Source organism: Chamaea fasciata, unplaced genomic scaffold (assembly GCF_029207755.1).
Source record: "Chamaea fasciata isolate MVZ Bird 193981 ecotype frontalis unplaced genomic scaffold, bChaFas1.0.hap1 SCAF_6, whole genome shotgun sequence".
In the NCBI taxonomy this organism is placed as follows: domain Eukaryota; kingdom Metazoa; phylum Chordata; class Aves; order Passeriformes; family Sylviidae; genus Chamaea; species Chamaea fasciata.
The window spans coordinates 18,089,902-18,113,032 of record NW_027094091.1 but is presented as its reverse complement, the minus strand read 5'-3'; the positions used below and the strand labels follow the sequence as shown (position 1 = coordinate 18,113,032).

Below are 23,131 nucleotides of genomic sequence, written 5' to 3'. Positions count from 1 at the left end.
GCGGCCCGCCCCAGGGCAGCGGCCGGCCCTGCGCACGGCGACAGGCCGCGCCGGCCCCCACTGGAACTACGGCGCGCAGTTTTTGATCAAGCGCTCGGATAGAAACAATCGTGGCAAGGGTATAAAGGCCTTTCTCTCCCTTTTGAATTGCACTGTACCGTGTTTTACATTTAAGGCTTAAACATTGAAGTTGCTGACACACTACATTAATATTTACGTCCACTCAAAATTATATAAAATACAAGCGTTTTATTATTTCTGGGTTCAACAATATTGCTTAGAATTACAAAATACAGCAATGTCTGAAATACTGAAGGTTTCATAAAAGCAGCAGTTTTTCTCCCCTTCCAAGTCTTAAATGTCCAGAAAATTATTAAAATAAAAATATGCAGCACATTACAAAAGTCACAGACTTAGAAACATGACTGTCAAGTCTTTAACCAGGTAACTTAAACATAAATGCAAATAGCAATTGGCAGGTGAGCACAACATCATTCAGGGCACAAAAATAATTCTTTGTGCTGTAGGTATAGGTATTCCAGGGTTGTTTTGTTTGTTTTTTTTTTTTTTCCAGTCAAAAAACCCCAAACAAACTGTTTAGCTAGAAATTTAGAAGGCAGAATGGCTTTGTGCTGAACACATTAGTGCCTCTGTCATTAGCAGAGGAACCACTGGTGACAAGTGATAACACATTTTTACACAAATGGCAAAACAAACCTCTAACAACATGGTGCAATTCCTTTGTGATGCATCTCCAAAGAAATATCACAGATTTCCATATATGTGCTTAAATATACAAGTGCTAAACATTACAGTGAAATTTCAACCTCTGAAACATACACTCAGTGTATTTTGTCACAGTAGAAACTCTGTGTATTTACTTGGGTTGGAATTTTGCTGTAATTCAACTATATAACTATTTTTGGTCCCCGCGTGCAAAAAAGCCTACTGGGAGCATTTTCCCCCTTTTCCCTTTCTTTGTTTTTCAAGGACAGATTGACTTATTTTAAGTGCATGACTTTTCAAGTAATTGGTCTACAAAAATCTATAACCAGTTTAAAATACCAGAAGAAATTCCACGGAAAAGCATTTTCATAATCAAAGATAACATTCTGAACCGTTTTTTTTTTTTAAAGGCCATATAAAAAGAAATTGATAGTGTATGGATTCTCACCTTTACATTAAACAAAAAAATCCTATTATATTCAAAATTAGTTTCTCAGCATATGCAAACTGTCTTCCCTTATTCGGAATACATTAATTTAGCCTATAAAAATACAGTATGGACAAATTCTTTTTATTCCCTGACATAAGAATTCACAATTTTGACACAAAAATTGTAAACTTTTATTACATTCAAAATACATTTCTTAAGTCTTTAGAATTTAAGTTCTGAGGTGTCAGCAGTCAGAGCTCTTGGTATACAGCAGAAGTACATTATTGCAGAGCCATTACACAGAAGTAGCTTTCTAAAGTTAAGAGAATCTTACTCTTCCCACGTATTTTTGTTGCTACCAGGAGGAAAAGAAAGGCTTCCTGCTATGAAAGGTCTGTGTGAATGCATTACTCAGATGAACAATTCGGCCCTGACTTCCAGTGCTACTTCGCTCTACAATCACACGTGGCATCTGAACAAGCTGAATGGGACTCTTTTCATCCTTTAATGCCTGAGTAAGGTTTAGTATCTAAAAAGAGTAAAAGCAGGTGAGGTTAGGGTGCACAAATAAAACTGTGGCTAACAGGCTTATCATTTTAGATGTCACTCTTTAATCAATTCTGTAGAATAAGTGCTGGATAAATTCATTTCAAAATATGTCTGTTGCAAGTAGAAATATTTCATTTATTCAGTAACATGAATACATCCTACTGCTATTTACCCTTCCATTTTTTTCCTATTTCATGCAGTTCTCTCCAAATTTTCAGAAAATTCCAAGAGTGAAAAATCTAAGAGTATTTTAAATTTAGCACATCTCTTGAAAGCATTGCACCTTTAGTGAAAAAAAATACCTATAAGAAAGCCACCAACATGATTTAACTTCGGATGTACCAGCAGTTTAGCTACAATTTTCACATCAGAATATATGAAGCCATATAATTAGCTCATACCAAACTCAGTGCTGAGACCCCAATTCAGCCCTCAGCTCCCAGGAGTCTGCTATCTTTCTTCCAAAACTTCAGTGCTCATGGACTGCCCTCATAACTTACTCCATGTTCAGCGTTATCCTGCTGAAAACTGAGGCAAGTATTCTATTTGGCTCCAGTGACACATTTGCACTATCCTTAATATCAAGCCTTTTTTCCCCTGCACAATGCCCCTTTCTTCCTTGTAAGACTGGTCCTCTGCTTACTCTGCTCTTTCGTGGCCAAAGATCCCCGACAAAGTCTTTTGCCTTATTTACTGCAATTTGGTTCTGCCAGCAACTCCACTTGACATTTACATTCTCAAAATTCTATGCCAATCCTTTGTAGATGTGTTACCCGTTGCTTAGACTCTACACTCCTGAGAGAACTGTTTCTTTTGGGTTTGAAACTCTTTGCAAAATTTTTTCCTACCCTTCACAAAAATAGGCTTCTAGCTATGTTTGGTATCTTAGATTTAAAGACCTTGACTCTTCCATGCAAGATATGTTTCCCTACAGTTTCTTTATCTAGATTCTTCATTATCTAATTCTTAAATTCTCATTTTTAAAGATGTATTTAGATGCTTGGATATATTGCAAATTCATCCCAACTGAATGAAACCATTAGCATGTGATCTAGACGGCCAAGTCTTCTATAATGCCCTTGTAACCTACTTTGGGTTTCACACCAAAAACGAGTTTAAAATCAGTGCTAAACAAATACATTGTTTGCCAATATATTTCCAATTGCATCCAAGGATTACTCATTACCTGCATCTCTTCTATGCCTGAAAACCTGACATTTCCCATGGTGAAACACACTCTTTTATGGCTAAAGAGAGGTAAACCACCCAACCGCCCCCCCCCAACCTAAAACAAATCTCTGCTAAAATCCACCAGTGGGACTGTGTGAAGAAAGGATTCAGATCCAGCCTTTATAGTAGAAAATTAATTTTGACAACCCCAGCTACATCACTCTCAATTATATCAATCATATTTTTCCAAATGTTTTGTTACATAACAGATTATTTGTAGCCAATTGTCTCATCAGAAAAACACTACTTAATACAGTTTAGGATGCATTAGTACTTCAAAAACCCACCTTCCAGTGAGTATACAAACTTCTCAGAAGAGTTATTTCAAAAACAACTCCTATAATTCAATTTAATAAGTAAGGTTTGCTGTTTTTTAGCTACCACACAAAAGATGTTTACTGGGACTAAGCAGAGCTGCAGTCTTGTGCTAGGTACATCTTAATATAGGAGATTCTACAGAGAAAACATTGAATTAAGACACTCCAGGAATTGTCTGATTTAAAACTATCTGTGTTGAATTTATGAACACAAAGACTAAGTTTCAATAAATTCAGGGCAAATGGGACTATTAATTTGCCTAGTCCAATTGCCTTACACTTGCAGAAATCACTATTTTATGCCTACAGTGAAGTAATTTTTTTCTTAGGTAAAGCTTTTTCTCTAGTATTTCACACCACTCATAAATTACAAGTAGGAGGAAGATGGAGAAACCCTCTCCTCTCTTACTTTAGTGTTTGAGAAAAACCACAAAAGAAAAAAAAAAAAAAAAGAAACCACCAGAAAACAAAACAAACCCAGCACTTAACTATTATCAAATTTCTACAAATTTCTAACCTGGAAATGGCTGGACTATTTGGAAGGATGGTTTCAACATTTGATAGGATAAAGAAATTTTATTACCTAATATTGCTTTCAATAATAATCAAGTCAACCCTCTAAAATGAAGTCACATTTATTTTAATAGCATAAGGAAATCAGACATAAAATTTTCTTTCCAAATTTATTACTCTTTTTCATTTTTAAAATATCTGCTAAGAATATACATTTAAGTCTTCCCCATCCCCCACAAAAACAGTAAAACAGAATTAGAATAAAAGCATTTTTTGTATTTTTTAACATTAGCATACACTTTCTGCTGTTTCATCTATCCACAAATAAGAAGAAACCCTAGAAAGAAATTTAGTCTTCTCAGATGAAAATACTTTCAAATGTCGTTCAGTGTAATAGAAGTTAGTTTTTGTAGCTCTAAAGAAAGCAGCTGAGGAGTGATGACAAAATAAATACATAAACAAAAATGTAAAAAAGCAGTCTTACCTGACCCCTCATAACAGACATCTGGTTTTCAAAAGTAGCCTTGTCAAATCCTTTGTCAGTCTTTGTTAAGAAAACAAAGAGTTCATAGTAAATAACCCATTTATTTTTTAGCTATATATTTAGCATGTAAAATCATCAGTATCATAATATGCACATTCATATTGACCCACACTATAATAATTTTTGAAAGCTTCAAAGAGAATGCTAGTATCAATCACAAAAAGGTCTATTTATTGCATCAAGTTTACATAGGTGAAAATTAAGACTGTTCCAAATCATAAAATAAAATACATCAGTGGATACCACTTTGGGGTATTGGTAAATATCAAGAGGTGGTAAATACCAGGCTTAATATTATCACACAATGTTACACAGTGCTTTCTCTCACGATGTCTCCAGCAGAGAAGTACTTCCTCCTTCAGATTTACTAATGTTTAACTAAGAAACCCAGAGGCATTTTGAACACTAGTAAGCTGAAGATGCAAATATAGGAAAAATGTGTTTCAGGATTTAGTTTTGACATTACAGCTGCATTTTCATTAAAAGTTTAGAATTTCCAATTCTTTCAATCCTTAATTGGATTATTTCACTTGAACACAAATGTTTCACTTGACACAAATGTTTACAAAACATTTTAGAGAAGGACACCCTTTATATGTCAATACTGTAGACAGTTTCGGTATCTTTAAAATGAGTTTGACTTTGAATATGATCCAGATTTCAGCAGCAGCTTAGCACAATATATGCATATAAAATTAAGTGCATGAAAGAAATGGAGGTACTTTAAGTTACATTAAATACATTATTTCTTCAGGCTGCTACAGTTTAAGTATATACACACCACAGAGGTATGTTAAATGCTGTTTTTACACAGATCTGTGCTGTAAGAGTAAACTAGCTTTAATTGATTATGTGAAACATATATAGAATAGGTAATTTATGTTTTCAGATGAGCTAATTACTATCAATTAACCACATTGGTGACAGCTTCCTTAGAATTACCCTTTCTACCATGTCAATGTTAAAGGTAAAATAACATAGTATCTTGGCATTCAGAAGTTAGAAGGTTATTTTTTTCATGCATGTAACTGTCCCATTACAAGTATCAGACACTTCAGTAACAGTCAATTCAAAGAAGCACTTGATTCACCTTAAATAGCTCATAGAGGTCTTCACAGAGGTCCTGTACGAAGTTCATATCAGAAAGGCGAGGAAGAACTAGATCTCTGGTCTCCTGAGAGAAAGGAACTTTTGCTTGAGGAAGCCAAGCCCAGTGAAAGGGATCTAATGCAGAAAAACAGTGTAATCAATGATAAACAAGCAGAAATGAAATTCTGAGTCAAGTACACTACACTACCTACTGCAAGTTTTAACACCCCTTTTTCCCAACATTGTTACCCCATACATCCCTTTTGGCTACAGTTACCAGAGCAGCTTTATAACTGCTAAGCCTTTTTTTCAAACAGTGAAATATATTAAGCAATAAATATTTAGTTAAAGAAAAGGTGTATAAATTAAACACTGTGAGCAACAGTTGAGGCCTTCCCCTAGTTTAGTAAGGCAGTTTCCTTTGGAGTAAATAATAGCTGCAATCAAATAGAAATCTTTCAAGTACTTGACTCATATGGAAGAATTAACAAAAAAGTTACTATTTTTGATTTATTTTTTAAATTTTTTAAATGCCTTCCAAGTATGTTGAGAGAAAGGCATTCATAACTTTTCATGTAGATGCCATTAGACAGCTTTTATCGAATTATATTGCAAAAGCAATTAATATTACCAGAAGTTAAACAAGACACCAAACTATGAAGTGCAGGAGCTGAGAAAAGTCACTAGCAGAGGCTACCCCCTAAACTTCCTCACAATGCCCACAGCCCTTTGAATCTGACAGCCCAGCCAGTTTTCCACATAGTTCACAGTCCATTCAGCTCATATCTCATGTTTCCCTACAAGAATACTATGACAGAGCATGTAGAAGCCCTTACCAAAGTCAACAACAAAAAAAAATATCAGTTTTCACTGCCCTCCCCTCAGCCACTGAAGCAGTCATCATTTAAACCTGCCTAGTTATCAAGCACAGTTTGTCCTTGGTAAATCCATTGTAGCTTCCCCATCACCTCCTTGCCTGAACCCAGCTTCCAGGAGGACTCATTCCACAGTCTTCATGGAGACTGAAGCAACCTCTCACATTACTACACTCTTTCAAAAGTGATGAGAAAACTGCATTACAAACAGCATCAGCCAGCTCCCACTGTACCCACTGCATCCCATCTCCTCCTATGAACTTCTCTATGACCATTTTCCTTAAGTGCTCCCTTTCTTCTGCTTTGGGGATTCAATCCCAAGGGCTCTACTTATGAGCTTTGAGATCCAAGGGACAGAGAGCAAAACTTACAAGTGAAAACTGAGGCAAAGTCAGCATTGAGTAACGTGTTCTTTCTTATGCCTTTATGTTTTTGCTGCACTTTTCTTCAGTCCCACTTTCACTTCTAATTTACTCAACCCTTTCCTGTTGCTCTTTATGTCCTCTGCCAGCTGTACTCCAGCTGAGCTTTGACATTCCAAACTCCATTCTTGCACTTCTAGAAAAATTCTCTATTTTTTTCAGGAAAGTCTCTACATATTTCCTTTTTATTTATTTTTTTTAATATACTTAAATTTTGCATCCCAATTCAGTCAGGATTTCCCTGTTCATCTATGCTGGACCAACTTCCTGCCTTTTGCAAATGCTGCTCTCTGGCTTTCAGAAGGTTATCCTCAATGACCAAGCAGCTCTAGCATCAAAACCATGCTAGGGGGTAAAGACTGCAATTTATAAAAATTACACTACAAGTTTACTTTTACAAAACTATCACACACCTGTCCATCTGCAAAAGAATTCTAAAGGATCATGCAAGTTTATTCCTTTTGGTGCTGAAGTAAAGATGGTATAAAATAAGCAATAAATCGCTGTGTCTTTAGAACAGCTACAGAAGTGACTGTAGCCAAGAGATATGTAGGACAGCATCTATTTAGTATCAAGAAAGAGGCTGCACAGAGCTCTGGGTGGAGTACTTAACCAGCCTTTTGACAGCATAACTAGCCCACACTTAACTGCCAGAATTACCTGACTGGATAATAGCCCACAGAAGTCATGGCAAGCCCTGTTGGGCACTTCCCTCCTAGTGGTAAGTAGTCAGAGATGTGGTCAAAAACAACGTCATTTTAATAGGTCAATAATAGGTTAGCAAAAATAGCAATAGTATTTTCAAGCACATAGAAAATTGCCTAACTAAATATTAACTTCTACAAAGTAAGCTAAAGCTGAGAACAAGAATAAACAACCTGTCTACTTGTCCACCTACAACAGTACCCTTCATTTTGAAATAGAAATTGGGCCAACAGAGGGACAACTTGCAAATCCTTGCAACCAAGTTATTTTCCACTATGTTTTTCAAGAAACCACATGTGAGAAATGTGTTCCTAAATTCTTCCAATTCCACCATTATATCCAGTACTATGTTTATGAGTGTCCATGTATTAACATTGTTTAAAGGTAAAAAATATGAACAAGAACCAAATCACATATGCCATTGCAATTGTTGCTAACTTTCTGAAGAAGAGTACATTATTTAAAATATCAATATATAGCTACACTGATGACTTCTTAGTTCCTTACTACAACAACACAAATAAAAATTACTTCTTTGGAAGTTACACTCCCAAAAGGAAAATGATTGAAGAATGCAGTACTTACATGCCCTCCACTCATCAGGATGCTTAAAAGGAAATGCTAAACCATTGTCAATTGCAGCAATTTTAATAGATTCTTTAGTTATAGTCCATTGGCTATCCTACAGAAGGAATATTCAAAAAGTAAGTGATACTTACATGCTTACACGAACAGCAAAACAAATTAAAAGCACCAAATAATATACTTTGTAGCTTCAGATTAATTCAACTTAAACAATATAAAGTAGTATCCAAGTAACTCCACCACATATAATTTCTTACTCTGCCACCATTAAAGAGAAGCCCTTCCCCAAACATAAGATAAGCAGAGCACAAAGGGATGAAGAAATCTGCCTGAGCAAGTGGACATTGTTACTGTTATTTTAGCCCAAGCTAGTAGAGCAAAAATACAGAACAAAAAATTTCTAGCACTGTACTACCGAGTCTAATCAAAATAGCTTTTCCACTCGTTTTGCCTACAATAATCTGTACTTATCATATTTCTTGAAACCATACACCAGGATTAAGGATATGCCCTAAATCTCCAGCAAGACCAAGTTACAAAACTAAACAATTTAAAGAATATAAGTTTCAGAGTACAATTCTCTTACCTTATCTGACAGATCAAGTCCATCATCTTGTTTTTCGTACCTGACTAACCAGTTGTCATTACCTCTGTCTTTAAACAGGAAAATGCATGTCACAGCATGTCATTTATAAAGAAATCATCATCTAGAGTGACATACAACTATGTGTGTGTAAACTGACACTTTACCCATGGAGTTAGGTAAAACTGTTCAAAAACGGTTTTTCCCATCACATGTGGTTTAGTTTTACTGAAATGTACAAAGGCAACTGACTCAGTGGAAAGGCCAAATTTTACCATGTGTTCTTAGGTACGTATTACTTCTTTAGGTTCCCCAACTGGCTAAATATGCAGCAAAATATCAAGAAAGCCAAAAGAAACTCTCTTCATACATTTTATGCAGAAAAGATTGGTTGTGGTGTGCATTTTTCCTGAGGAAAACACTATCAGACCCCAGCGACTTAATTTTTAAGCTTGTTTTCATGCTGATAGGAAATGGAGAGGGCCTCCAAAATTATAGATAATGTGGCCTTTGAACTACATGGAGAAAACAGACTCTACTAAAATGGAGGAGGGACAAAACTGAACAGAAGGGCAAGAAACTGAAAATGTCTGCACTGTTCAGACAAAACTGAGAGATTAAACACTCTGAGAAGGTCTTTCAGACAGAGATGATTGCATGGATTTGTAGGATCTTCTGTCATTTTAAGGTGTACCTTTAAGTTTAACCATCAGATTTTCATGTTGTATTATGATTAGATATATTTGATGAAGGTAACATCATACACGTAATGAGGTTTTGCATTTTGAGTATTTGACTCACAATTTTAAGAATGTCTAAAACCACTAACTGTTTGGAAATGCAGAAGCTTATTAGATAAAGCTGACAGACTACGGCCACAGCTAGCAAATATTATGTTCTTATGAAACTTTCTTCTAGTTTACTTCTAAAAAGAGAATTTGAGAAAAGGAAAATGAACTAGACCTGGTATGTCTGAAGAAAAGCAAAGATGCCCACCTCTGCCAAAACAGCAAAATAAATATTTTAAACATAAAACTGCCTTTGGTTTTTTCACCTACATAGGTAACAGAAGAATCCCAGCTTCTGAGTGGTAAAAACAAGAGTGCAGGAGAACTGACAGGTACACACTGCAGTGGTACCTCAGTACCTACACAATGAATATGAACTACTGTGATCTGGTGTGAAACCGTGCTATTATCAGCTCCAGTTTAGAATAAAAGGAGTTGTAGTCATGGCTTTTCTTATGGGTCCTGAAACCTCACCATCCTTTATCCTAATCAAGGGAAACAGTTAATAATAGCCTATGCACTGAATTAAAGCACAATGAAAGTATTTTTTCTTGACTTCTCACATTTCTTAAAAATAGCGAGTAACAATCAAAGAGTATTTAGACTGTTTTCATACTGCAATATTTAATGTATTAATCCAAAGGAATTTTTAATTTAAAATGCATCTTTTTGGCCTTCAATCATGAGAAACCATCTGAAATGCATTAAAAGCCTAAAGCACCAGTTTTCAGGCAGCATTGCTTTCTGCCTCACAAAAATAGATAGATACCAAGAGATACTAACAAATACCTGTATTTCTGATGACATAATCCAAGATGACCAATCTTTCAAACTGCGACTGAAATTCTTTCCTTGTGTTCTCTGGTAAAGGATCAGCTTCAAACTTCCTGAGCCAGTAGTCAGCTTCCTTGTACCCTTCAACAAACAGCTGGAAGGAGCCAACCTGAAATGTTAAGAAACTGCATTTGGAAAATGCACATGGGTAGGTCACATAAGTAATCTTAACATTAACAGAAAAAATTCATTATATACTTTCAAAGTTCAGAGCACAGGAAATTTGACACTAAAAAAATTAAATGTAGTGATAAATAAAGTTCTCTTTCATTCCTATATTCTTAAAAAAGGTAAGAGTCAAATCATGTGAGGGTGGGTTTCTGGGGGGGGTGTTTTTAAAATATCTGTTTAAACACTCAGTGACTTTTCCAGGAGTAAAGTATAGCCAGGCAGCTCAGTGTAAATGAACAGTTAGTATTACAAGAAATATATGAAACTGTTCTCTTTTTCATTGGAAATCCTTGTTTCAATAGTTCAGAGAACACTCACTAAAAATTAAGAGAGAGAAATCTTCCTCTCTTGAAAAGCCTTAAAACTTCACTGATAAGAAAAGCAACATTAACCATTTTCAAGACAGATGCTTTTTCCAAAAAATGACTGAAATACATTTCCCAAAAGAGTCCAAGGAAGAACGTGACAGTTGGCATAGGCTCCATACATATGTGAAAGGTGCTCAAGATTGTAATTCAAGAACTTATATTTGAGAACTAAAATGCAGGCAGATAAACACACAGCATGTGGAATAACCATGCTCATAACAAGCTTGCCCAACCCATGTCACATGGATCTAAACTGCTGGGAACTGACACAAGTGAATTACTCAGACTGTACACAACCTGTGTTTTAAAAGCTTAGGATTAGAACACTGGTGATATTCTGGGGATACAATAACGCTCATTAGGCAAAAAAGATGTGAGGTTTTTAGATAATGTAGTCTGCACATAAGTCAAAAGGGAGGTAGGAAGAACACAACAGCAGGGTACCCAGAAGAATAAAAACTATAGAAAGAAAAAAAAATTAAAATTAGATAAACTGCAGGGAAAAAAACAGACTGACAATATCAAAACATGAAACTAAAAGGACAGGTTGTAAACAATCAATAAGTAGAGTAAAAGTGAGATATACAAAAATTAATGTTACAACGCCAGCAGAAAACTGGACTGTTAATTTAAACAAAAAGTGAAAAGATTATTAAAATAGTTCAAAAGAAGGAATGATGTAAGAGTGGATACAAGTTGCATGGAAACAGTTGTATCAAATTTCAGACAGTTTTCAACAAGCAGCAAATTTTTTCTTCTATGGTTGAAGTTACTCATAAATACCCTTTAAAAAAAAGAAGTTTTATGTAAGAATCAGGAAGTGCACAAATTTCTTATTTTTGATCTTACCTTAGGAGGTAGTCCAATTCGATTAAATTTTTTAGCAACTTTTGGCACTTTCTCTAAAGCATATTTTTTTCCTCTTGATTTTGCACGATCTATTGCACTGTAATTAAATGTCTCGCTGACAAGCCAGACAACCTTAAAACACGAAAGTTAAACACAGCTCAGAATTCCTCGTTATTTCAATTGTAAATTTACAGTTAATGTCATGCTCAGTTATTAAAAAAAAAAAAAAAAAAAAAAGAAGCAAGCACCAGGCATTTTCAACAGATAATTTCTCTAGTTTACATATCCCAAACAAAAATGGGGATTTTATATGCTGATTTTTGCAATTTGCATCTCATCAAAATGTGAGGCAGAAAAGGTATCAGAAAATGCTAGAAAGTGGTTCCAAAGAAGAGATTCAATTCAGTTCTCAAAATTATCCATTAAATCAAAAATCACAGTCACTTTTTCTACATCAAATCACTGTGCCTCTGTACTGGAAATAGTTTATAAATGACTTATAAATAACACAGGATATACAAGGCTATCTACAAAACCACAGTTCAGAGACTGAAAAATATGTCGTTTTTTTTTTTTTTTTAATTCAGTAATTTATGTATTTTAACTTTTACCTTGGTTTTAGGTACAACTCCAAGCCCCAGCTTCTCATCCACAAGATAGGCACCAGCTTCAGAGAGATATCCCTGATTCGGAACGAGGCAGCCTCTGCCAAAGCAGCAAGGACAACAAATTTTGTGAAAATATTTGGTCCATTTTGGATTGAGATGTCCATAAGGCTCTTCAGATTTTGGTTTGAATACTCCAATAATTTTCTAAGGTAAATAACATAAAATTAAAATATAAGCACTTTGAGTTGCAAAATATTAAAATTAGTTTAAAAATTAGTTATTTTAAAATATTGGTTAAATCCTATCCAGTGTGTTTTACTGTTGCTCTTTTTAGATGATGAAGTAATAAAACTAACAAAACTGAATTCCAAACAAATCTATCATGAAGTCCTTCCTTAGGATTAGTACAAATTAAAAATAAGCTCTTCATAAGAGAAAATCCAAACATTTACATTTTCAAAACATTTTGTCAAAATTCAAAAGCACTGCATTTTAAAAAATATATATATATAAGTTCTTAAAAAGGAGGTTTTAAAAGTGGCTTTAAAAACAATTTTCAGCCAACCAACAACAACAACTCACTGACCACCTATTTCAGAGACAGAATGGCTCCAGGAAAGTGACGAACATATAGAACACTAAAAATCAACTGATTTGTTTTCTTTTAAATCTATTTTTCTTATTAGCCTGAGTTTGAATGGATCAAAATGACTATCAGGCATCATTTACATTAGAGACACATATTAAAGCTTAAAATTAGTCAGAGGCCTGTGTTCAGTTTTGGACACTGTGCTTCAAATCTGCTAACAAACTGGAGAAAGCTGAAAGAAGTGAGAATAAGCACAAAATATGTGAATAATGGAAGACAGTAGGAACAGTGAATGCTTAAGCTAAGAGAAAACTGAGGCATAATGAACTCCAGAATAGATTGCTATAGAAAAAAAAAAAAAAAGGGAACAACACATTTACTGTTAACAAGCCAAAAAATGACAGGCTTAAAACCCAGTAGATAAGCTGCAAAAAAGAAGTCCTTTAGAAACTTAAGTGCAGCTCGAGACTGGAACAGACGACGAGGTTCTGCAGTCTCCAAAGCAGGGTGCAACTAACAACAGGTTAGTTAGACATTCCTCAAAAGTCATGTTAAAATGATGCTGCTCCACAGCACAAGCATTAAACTGGCAATTTCTCAAGGTGCCTTCTACATAGGGTTCTATATTTGTTAACCTCAAACCACAGGGTTATTTCCAACATTAAAATATATAACCTTTCAATTGTCTGTGATAAACTTTGACCGAGTGCATAAAGTTCACATGACTCTTCTGTAGCTGAAGTGGAATGCTATAGAAATGCTGCATCTTCATCCCTTCTCACTGGACAATGGCAAGTAAATCTAATTCTTTCTGATAAATACTTAAGGACAACTGTTTAAGAAGCATTTTCACATATTAGTACTTTACAAAATCCTCATGAAAAAAAGTGAATATCTCAATAAGCTAAACACTGCCTGTGGTTGCACCAGCACTCAAAGCTGATTCACACTCAGGTCATGAACATGCTTCCTGGCAGTCAGAAACCAGCACTATTCTTCAGTAGCTGCTGATTCAGCTGGATTAGGGAGAGCATTTGACCAGCTGGTTCAACTTCTAGAGATTTTTCAACCAATTTTTCCAAGACAATCTTGCTTTGTCCAAGACTGCCCAAGACTAAGTAACCATAGGAAACTTAATTCATTCAGTTTGTAAACAGACACACAAGACACCAGACATTAGTAGCATCGTCTGTCTCATTGATTAATTCCCATTAACTACAAGGAACACTAAGTTACAAAATACCATTATTTGTATTTGTACTATAAAATTAGTGTCCTATCAACAGAGTCAGGAAACAAATTGACAAGAATTCTCTCAGGTTTGGTATGCTGTTATCTGTGATTCTAAGGTTGGATTCTAAACCTTGAACACAACTGCACAGACAAAATTTGGCTTAGACCCACACAAATGTAATAAATATTCTATGCAATGTGAGAGGCCAGCATGTTTTTTGAATACTTTACTACTTATTTTTTACTTTTAAATCACAGCATTTGGTATACTACTTTAGTAAAAATCCCAATGTTAGGTTTAGAATTATTAAAAAGTTATTTATTTTTTTCCTATTGAATCACATGTAGCCACCCGCTTAAAACAAAGCTAGCAGCTTTGCATTTCTTGGAAACATTGCGGTGTATTTAGAAGTACATGCCAAATCTTTAATTATCTCGTCTGAATCACTCTCTGGCTAATACCTCCTAGTAAGTGCCCATTTGAAAAAGGAGCTTAGCTCATTCTGTTACCAGCCTGGACTGTACTGTGCTATAAAGTCAAATCTAGACATGGTTTTTAAGGTTTTGTTGAAGTTAGAACCTTGCCAAAATTTGCAGAACCACTGCTGTTGAGGACCAGAGTAGAACCAAAAAGTTCAATCTATGGAACAAGCTACCAAGGCTAGTCTTAATTTTGCCAGTCAAAATGAATTTATAGACTGACTCCATTAACACTAGCAATTAGTTGAAACTGTCAGGAACATATTGCAGAACAATTTGTAACAGACACAGTGTCTTTTATTTATGGCTTATACAATGAACAACAAATGCAGAAATTTTCAAGCCTTCTGTAATAGTGCTGCTTAAGTACTGAACTCCGTTTCAGTATGCAAATACAGAACTTTTGCCAATAAATGCAAAAAGCTAATTTTAATTATGCAATTTGAAGTTTATCTTTCCGACAGAACCAAATCAGCACATAAGGTGACCTAATGGAAACAGCTTATTTTATCAGTAATTTGGTATGCATTTTGGGCAAACACTTCAGAAGGTGACCAGTAAAAAGGCTTAGCACATCTTTGATGAGCTCTTTCCCAGCATAAGAAAGAAGAGATTACTCAAGAGGAATAGGAGAAAGCAAGTGACAGAACCGGTCTGAAGTGGAATGATGCAATACTCAAACAGGATCTGAAATCCATTCTACACGTGAAAGTTGCACTATTGACAAAATGAAGTTTTATCAGACCTTTAATATGGATAGCAAACAGATAAGCTCTAGAACAAAAGCAAAGAATTAAAGCAAAATTTGAAGTCTGCTAAGCACTTAGTATAGTTATTTTCGCAGTCCCATACTCCAAATACTTTCGTATTTTGCAGTATTTTTTTTCTGAACCATATAAAATAAACAGTCTTCTTTTCTCAATCTTTGTTTCTCCTAAATACTTACATTCAAAACAATGACCTGCAAAAGGGAGGAGGGCAAGTCACTACGAGAAACTTAACTAGGAACAAAACCAACACAGCAAAAGAAAAGTAAAACCTATAAGAAAATCACCACATGAGAAACAAGGAATAATTTGCCCTATCCAAAATACTATGGTTATGTTTATACTAAAATGAGGCATAAATACTCTCTCACCATCTCCAGGGCACAGTGAATACCTCAGGCATTTGCTAGTGACCAAAAACCAGCAAAATTAATCTAGATAAGCTCCAGACAAAACAGATTTGCACATATGATGTGATTTCTTTTCCCTAGTCATTTCTCCACTAACTTTCTAAGAATAAAAAAACTTGATTGCACAGCATTAAGAAAAACTCAAAAAACTTAATCAGTTCTAAAGCATTTTTAGCATGACACTTTAGAATATTCTTTAGATACATCATGCATAGAAATTTTGAAAAACTATTGATTCAGACCAGTATTTGATTACTTACACTTTTTTCCTATTGTATGTTTAAAAAGATATAAACGTACTTTAAAATACTACTTTAAAAAGAACAGAAAGTTTGAATATGTGTATATAAGCACAGAACCAGAAAATCTACAAAGATCTAAGCTACTAAAAAAGAAAGTGACCTGAAGCTGGAACTCTGAAGAAGTTTTTATATTTACAGCATTGCATGTGACAGCAAGAATCCCACAAAGCCATTACAGAAAGATTTTTTTTTTCCTTCAGGTTTCAAAAAGAGAAGAGACCCTCCTTTTTATTTTCTCCACCAGAATGGAGGGGATCATTAATAACAAATGTTCCTGGAACACAAGCATATGAACTGCAGTTTTCAGAAGATTTTGAAAGGTGGTTCTGCCACTTTCCATAAAAATAAAATCATAAATTAACATATTTATTTATATTAAAGTTGGGTAACTACTCAAAAAGAAAAAACACTTATTCAAAAAAGTGTAGAAACTATCACCAGAAAATTGCCATTAAAGCATGCCAAACAACTATGAAAATTAACTGGCAAAACGGGAATAGATTTTCTAATGACCAATAATATGATTAAAAGCTAAACAAAAACTATACTATCTTCTAGATGAAAGGCAAATTACTGTTATGGAAATGCCAAATCTTGGAACATGCTCTGAAAACATAAGCATTCAAAGTGTTCCAACTTCCATTTCCAGCACAACTAAGATCTTCAGGATTAATGAACACCTACATCTATCTAAGAGCTAAAAAGTGCTGATTGAGCTTAAAATAAAATCAGATGTGACAAATTAAAAAAAGCTGAGCAGTTGGAGGTCTTTTTTTGTGAAACAGGTCAGTAGCAAAGTATTTCTAATTTAAAGAAAACAATGTGAAGTATGTCTGAGACATAATTTCCTCTAACTAATGTTAAGGGCATGTTGCTTTTCAAGAGAAAGATTCAAGTAACTATTACTTCTCTGTCTCCAAGTAACCTTAGGACACCTCACCGATGACCACTATTCAAGGTACCATTTACAAACTACAGAAGGGAAACCCAAATCTTGCAGAGGAGAAGCCAAATATTTCAGCAAAGATTCAGCAGACAAGTTAAAGGGTAGATTTGATATCACTCTTCTCACCTATCTAACAATCATATATGAGAATGGAGACATGACCTAAATAAAAGGCTATCTAAGAAGAAAAGAGAGGAAAAAAATATAAAAGGCTTAGCTAAAGAAAGTTAAACCATGCTGAAATCAGGAGTTCAGTTAGGCAAAAATCAAATAAAACACACAGAGAACAAGATTCTGCACAAGGGAATTCCTGAATGGTTTTCAAATGTTAGAGGCCCTTTTATTCTTTCCATATTTCTTTGGTGTAGATCATCAAAAACATGATAAAACTGCAGCAGAAATAATAGTTATTTTTCCTTAGCTTATGCAGCAAGACATAATTAGAAATTTAAGTAGTACTTGCATTGATTTTTCCAAAATAAAATTTGGCATAAAATAAATTATTAAATAACTTATTTAAATTAATTTGCATATAGAGAGAATTTTTGAATTTCCATTTTCAACTTGCTGCTGATGGTGTGTCTGACTTTGCAGTAACATGCTCACCCCTTTTGGATCCTTAGCAAAGTAACTCCCACTGGATCCTTGAGAGATTCTTTCTGGAAAAACTCCACACTCTATAGCTTGTTCTGTTCTCAGAATAAGTTCTGCAAATTCTGGATCATCTAAAAATATATTCATATCTGCAGTATGTCCTGTAAAACAAGAAAAAAACAACCAGTCTTAAGTGCAACTTGTTCTACAAATTAAGTATAAGCAAACACACTGATAAGCCAACAGCCTTCCCTGCTGACACCCATCCAACCACAGGCTGAAAAATCTGGTCCATTTAATCAGTGCAAGTTTCTCCACTGATTTATCCATGTCTAGTCAAATTTTCATTTCAAGTAAATCAGCCAAATCTGCAAAAACAAATTTGAGACTGCCACTGCTGTTTACAATTTTCAAGGATTTTTCTTTTTAATATTTATTTACAAAACAAATCTAAGGAAAAAAAAAAAGTTCAAAGTAACAACTGTAAAAAAAGTGTGAAAGATTTTACATATTATTTTTGTGTCCTGTCCATCACCCACTATTAGAAAAGTATTGTACCATTCATTTAAGAGCTTGGCTAACATGTTTATTATCTGCTAAAACACAAGGAAGTTAATCCACTGAATAATCTGCTACATGTAGCACTCACAAGTGGCACCAACACAGCAGTGATGTCCTGCACGCCAGAACCACTCCAGCCTTATAACACTGGAAGTGACTTGTAGCATTTCTTTACCTACTGACCAAAGACGAGGTCTGTGCAGACATTTGTGCAAACTCTAGGACTCTATGCAAATGTTCAGAAAGATAAGTAGAAAGGAAGGTGCCAGAATACTACTGGCCTTTCAATTTTTTAGATATTTCTTCACAAGTTTTGATACTGTAGATTATTATACCTCCTTTTAAGGCTAGGGTTGTTTCACATGTTCACCAAGTGCATTCTGGTGGGCCTGTGCATTAGGGCTCATTTCTGCATTAATAAACAGCTATATTATTCTAAGTTAAACATTTACATATAAAGTTGCCTTGTTCCCATTTCAGCAATTCAAGAAATTTAATATACATCCTTCTACATAAATGCATTCAAAAAATATACTCCTTAACAGTTTGTGTAGAGTCAAATTAAAAAAAAAAAAACACTGATTTTTTTTGTACCTCAGGACAGTTTTTGAAGCTTTTTAGAACATTAGCACTTGCTTGCATGTACCACTTAAAATAGTAACATGGACTCCAAACAAAAACAGTCAAGAAGCACTAAAATATAGGAAAATCTTAGTATAAATTGGCAACAAGGAAGAGAAACCTTAAAGCTAATAGCAGATCATTCTTAAGAATCAACAGCTACAGCCCATTGAATCCGAATCACTTATAACAATTTGGCCAATACTGCTGTGATAAACTACATTTTAAGTCTTTAGAGTAGGACAAGAGGGAGGGAAAAGGTTCAAAGGTTTTCCTGTCACAAAGTACTTAAATGAGTTAGGGAAATACACCAAAAGACCCACAATAAACTTATATTCATGGAAAAAGTCACTTTGAATCAGTGGTTCTTATTTTACAGTCGAGCTTCAGCTATCTCCATACATCTACTTTACATCACACAGCTGAGTTCCAACTACTACATATTTTTGTCAGTGAAAGCAAAATCAGGGTTGTGCATTATACTGTTACCAAACAAAGTGCAACATCCATGCTAAGCCATTCTGCACAATTACCTTCCAGATGAAGGAAACCTACAGATGAACTTTGTATCACATGGATTGCAGTTGACTGTGTGGAAGACTCAGAGGTCAGTTTTTAGTTTCTGTTCATTTATTCTAGAATTTAGAACCATTAAGTAGGCTCACTGTCTGAGGAAATTCTTCAACCATGTCTTTTCTAACATAAAAGATAACTTCAGAAAAAATAAATTCAAACAAACAAAAAACTACACTGCATGCTGAAAGAAGAGAGAAATAATTTTTGAAACTCATTATTTGCACAGTATTGATACTGTGCTGCTAGGAAGCATGTTACAACCGTGATGTGGCTGTACAAAAACAATTGGGCTGACAAGGAAACTACCAGTTTTAAGGAGTTTATAAACCCTCTCCATATGAAAAAAGTCATATTAATTGAAGATAGTATTTGCTGAATGTGGCTGGGTTTGGGGGCTTTTTGCATTAGTTTCTTTAAAAAAAAAAAATAATCAAGTTTTCCACTGAGAAACCACGTTATGTCACAACTTCTTCCCAGTACAGTCTCTAAACTTACAATTATAACTAATTAAGGTTTCTCTTGCAATTACTCTTGAAAATTACTCTTCTCATTAAACTCCCACTAAGGAGACAGGGCTCACGCATACACAGTCAAACCACCAAGGTTGAGAACTTTCTTCACATTAGTTTGGCTAAGGCCCAAGTCTGTGAAGCTGCTATACTGGGATGATGAAGACTTGCCAAAGATACAAATACTATCACCCACATACACACCTCAACCTGTTCTTCCATCAAGTAAGTATGACATGAGCTAGGCTAAACTAATACACTTTGCAAGAGTAACATGCATGAACTCCTTCAGCATAAGTTAGATTCACACTTTTTTAACATAAATATGATTAAAGGTAGCCCCTTTAACCAATTCCATCTTCTATTCAGTCCCTATTCTGACCATAGCTCCATTAAGGAAACACTCTGGGTTGTGATAACATACATGAATAACATCTGGTGCATGTCGGTTCCACCTGACATGTGAAACAATCCTGCACCTTCAAGGGTTACACAAACAGAAAAGGTAAGGACAAGGAAACAAAGGATGAGATGCTGTAATCAGTGTCAATTCTGAGATTTTCTTACACACTTTTGAGGCAGATTCCAAGCAGTACTCTGCATTCACCATCCTAACTGCTTCAGCGGGGCAAGACCCACGGCTCTAGCCTCCACTCTGAAACAGCAACTTATTTTTTCAAGTTTCTAGAAACGTTTTGCTAGAAGCACTATCTCCTTATCAGATCTTAAGCCTTGTAGGAAAAAGACAGGAAAACTCTAACATTTTAATGACATGTTTACATTACACGGATGGACTACACTTCAGACCAGTGCTTAAAAGACTATGTTTTTCTGTCTTTATGGCCAAACAAGTAAAAGTTCTCTGTAGTTACTAAAATAGAATTATTAACACAACTTAATTTGTTAAACTTGATGGGGGGGATTGTTTGGATTTTTTGTCAAGCACTCTATTGTTGCAAAAGAAACAGTGTTGCCAGTCTCTGGCAAGAAATCCTACAGTATAATTACAACAGCAAAAACAAAGAAGTGAAAGAACTCCACGTATTTCTGTCAGCAAGCCCATCCTAGATGCATACTTATATGGCAATTTGCACAGAATCAGAAAGTTTGAAAGTCTAAAGAAAGTAAGCAATAAATATCATGTCATTGATCATTTTGCCAGCATATTTATAATTAGATATTGGGCATGCTTACGTCTCTTTTTAAATTAATAACTAAGTTCTTGCATTTCTGGACCTCCACATTATATTTCTCTCTTCAAGAACTGATTTGGAAATACGAAAAGAAGAAAAAATATTTATGAAAACCAAAAATATGACAGTAGAGCCCACATCTAAAACTCATAAAGGCATATGACAGTACAAAGTGAGCATATGATTAAAACAAAGAACAAACACAGACTAATTTTTTTCCCAAGATTAAACGACGGGAGTCAAAAAAAGTAGTTAGTGGGATAGGCAAGTCAAACTGAAAACTTGACACTTTTCGAAGTGTTCAGGAAGCAGCAGCCGGTTCCACCACAAAACAGTCTTTAAAACATGCAAAGCCACAAGTTTCGAACAATATGACAGAAACAAACAAAGCAAGGCCCAACAAAGCAGCAGACAGACAGTGGAGACAGTCAGGAAGAAGTAAACGAGTTCGAGCAGCCCTGCTCATAGGGTCAAAGCGGTCGAAGTTCTATCCGTTTGCAGCATCTTCCCTTCATTAAGCGAGCCCATACGTCGAGAGAGGCAACACATCTGTGCCCGCACCGATGCTGTGCCGTGGGACACGGCACATGGAGCGCACTTCAGTCCCGACAGGTATTTTTGTAGCCTCGCCGGAAGGACAGAGCAAGGCAGGAGCTGCCTCTGCCCCCAGACCCGCGGGCCGCCCTCCCCAGGCGCAGCAGCCTCGGCCGCTCCCCGCGCGTCCCGCCGAGCGCGGCGGCTCCGGGCCGTACCTGCGGCGGCGCGGCGCTCCTTGTCCCAGGCGGCGCCCGCTCGCCGCCCCCGGCCGCTACCCGACGCCCGCAGGAGGGGCTCGTCCTCTCCATCCCCCTCGGGCCCCGAGTCCTCCGAGTCCTCCACCTCCTCGAGCCCCGGCTCCGCACACTGCCGCACGGCCCCGCCGGGGGCGGCTCTCGCACTCCGCGGCCCCCGCCGGGGCAGCTCTGCCTCAAGAGGCGACGGCGGCGGTTCCACGAGGAGCAGCAGCTGCTCGTCGGGCTCCTCCGCGCCCGGCTCCGCCATGGGCGGCAGGGGCCGGGGCCGAGCGCGGCGGGATGAGGCGGCGGCGCGGCCGGGCGGGCTCGGGGCGCTCCCGCCGCTCCGGCTCCGGCTCTACCGCCCCGCGCGTGCGCGCGGCCCCGCGCCCGCCCCGCCACCTGCCTTAAAGGGGCAGCGTACCGCCATGGGGGTGGCCGGCGGCCCCCGGCGAGCCTTCTGCGGGCCAGCCTCCGGTCAGGAGCTCGGACCGCAGCTTTCAGCGATGGACGTTCAACAAAAACACCCCTGAAATTCGCGTTAGTTTTACACCTGGAACAGGCTCGCCTCCTCGCCACCACTTGCCACAGCCAGATGCTCTCCCTCCCCAAACTTTGCACATCGTTCTATACCATCACGGTAACAGTATAAGAGAAAACAGTATGAATACATTGCCATTATTTCCATGCCCCCCCCCCCCCCAATGCGCTATTAATTGGAAGAAAAGAATACAACTGTAACCCAAATATACTGCATCATATTTCAGCCTGGATGTGTTCTCCCAATCCTGTCTATAGAAGAGGGGGTTTCCTCAAGTTTTAGTGAAATATGAGAGAAAGATACTTGCATTGAATACTTGCATAGAACTAGGATTGTGGGTTATGCTGGGACCAAATCAGTCCTCAACTAAAAATAGTAATTATATATATATATATATATTATTAATTAATCATGTAGTTAAGACCATGGTATACGAATTTAACATGTATGTGCATAATCTGGATTACAGGGAAAAAACCCCACTATTCTTGGTTACTGACAAAATATAACCTTACTGAAATGCTGGATTTGTGTTTGTTTTGTCTAGGGTTGCCGGTCAGCCAGTGGACTTTGGAATTAAGCCGAGTGTCATTTACTTATGCAACTACTAATATCTGTAATATTTGATAAAATCTGTTCATAGTTGCATTTCTGCTCCTATTCCTTTCAATTAAAAGTGAGCTCAGTCAACTGTGATTCCAGATGAATAGCCATTTGATCCCTAGTAAACACATTTATGAAGGTTACAGCAACTGGATGTAATTTTCTGTACGGAAAATTAAACAGACATTAGTTTCTGTGTGAAGCAAACAAAAAGATCAAATTAAAAGGAAGAAGTCTGACATTTTTT

General features: G+C 36.4%; 1 protein-coding gene across 1 annotated transcript; it reads right to left on the bottom strand.

Annotated features, from left to right (window-relative positions):
* Positions 1–133: 133 nt before the first annotated feature.
* Positions 134–22,104, bottom strand: PI4K2B (phosphatidylinositol 4-kinase type 2 beta). The gene is made up of 10 exons (XM_066185558.1): positions 21,720–22,104; positions 17,520–17,668; positions 12,190–12,390; positions 11,579–11,710; positions 10,146–10,299; positions 8,572–8,639; positions 7,986–8,082; positions 5,400–5,533; positions 4,250–4,309; positions 134–1,685 (listed from the first exon to the last, which is right to left on the bottom strand). The coding sequence occupies exons 1-10, from the start codon at positions 22,006–22,008 to the stop codon at positions 1,512–1,514; spliced, it is 1,458 nt and encodes a 485-aa protein (XP_066041655.1). The 5' UTR covers positions 22,009–22,104; the 3' UTR covers positions 134–1,511.
* Between the last annotated feature and the right edge of the window lie 1,027 nt (positions 22,105–23,131).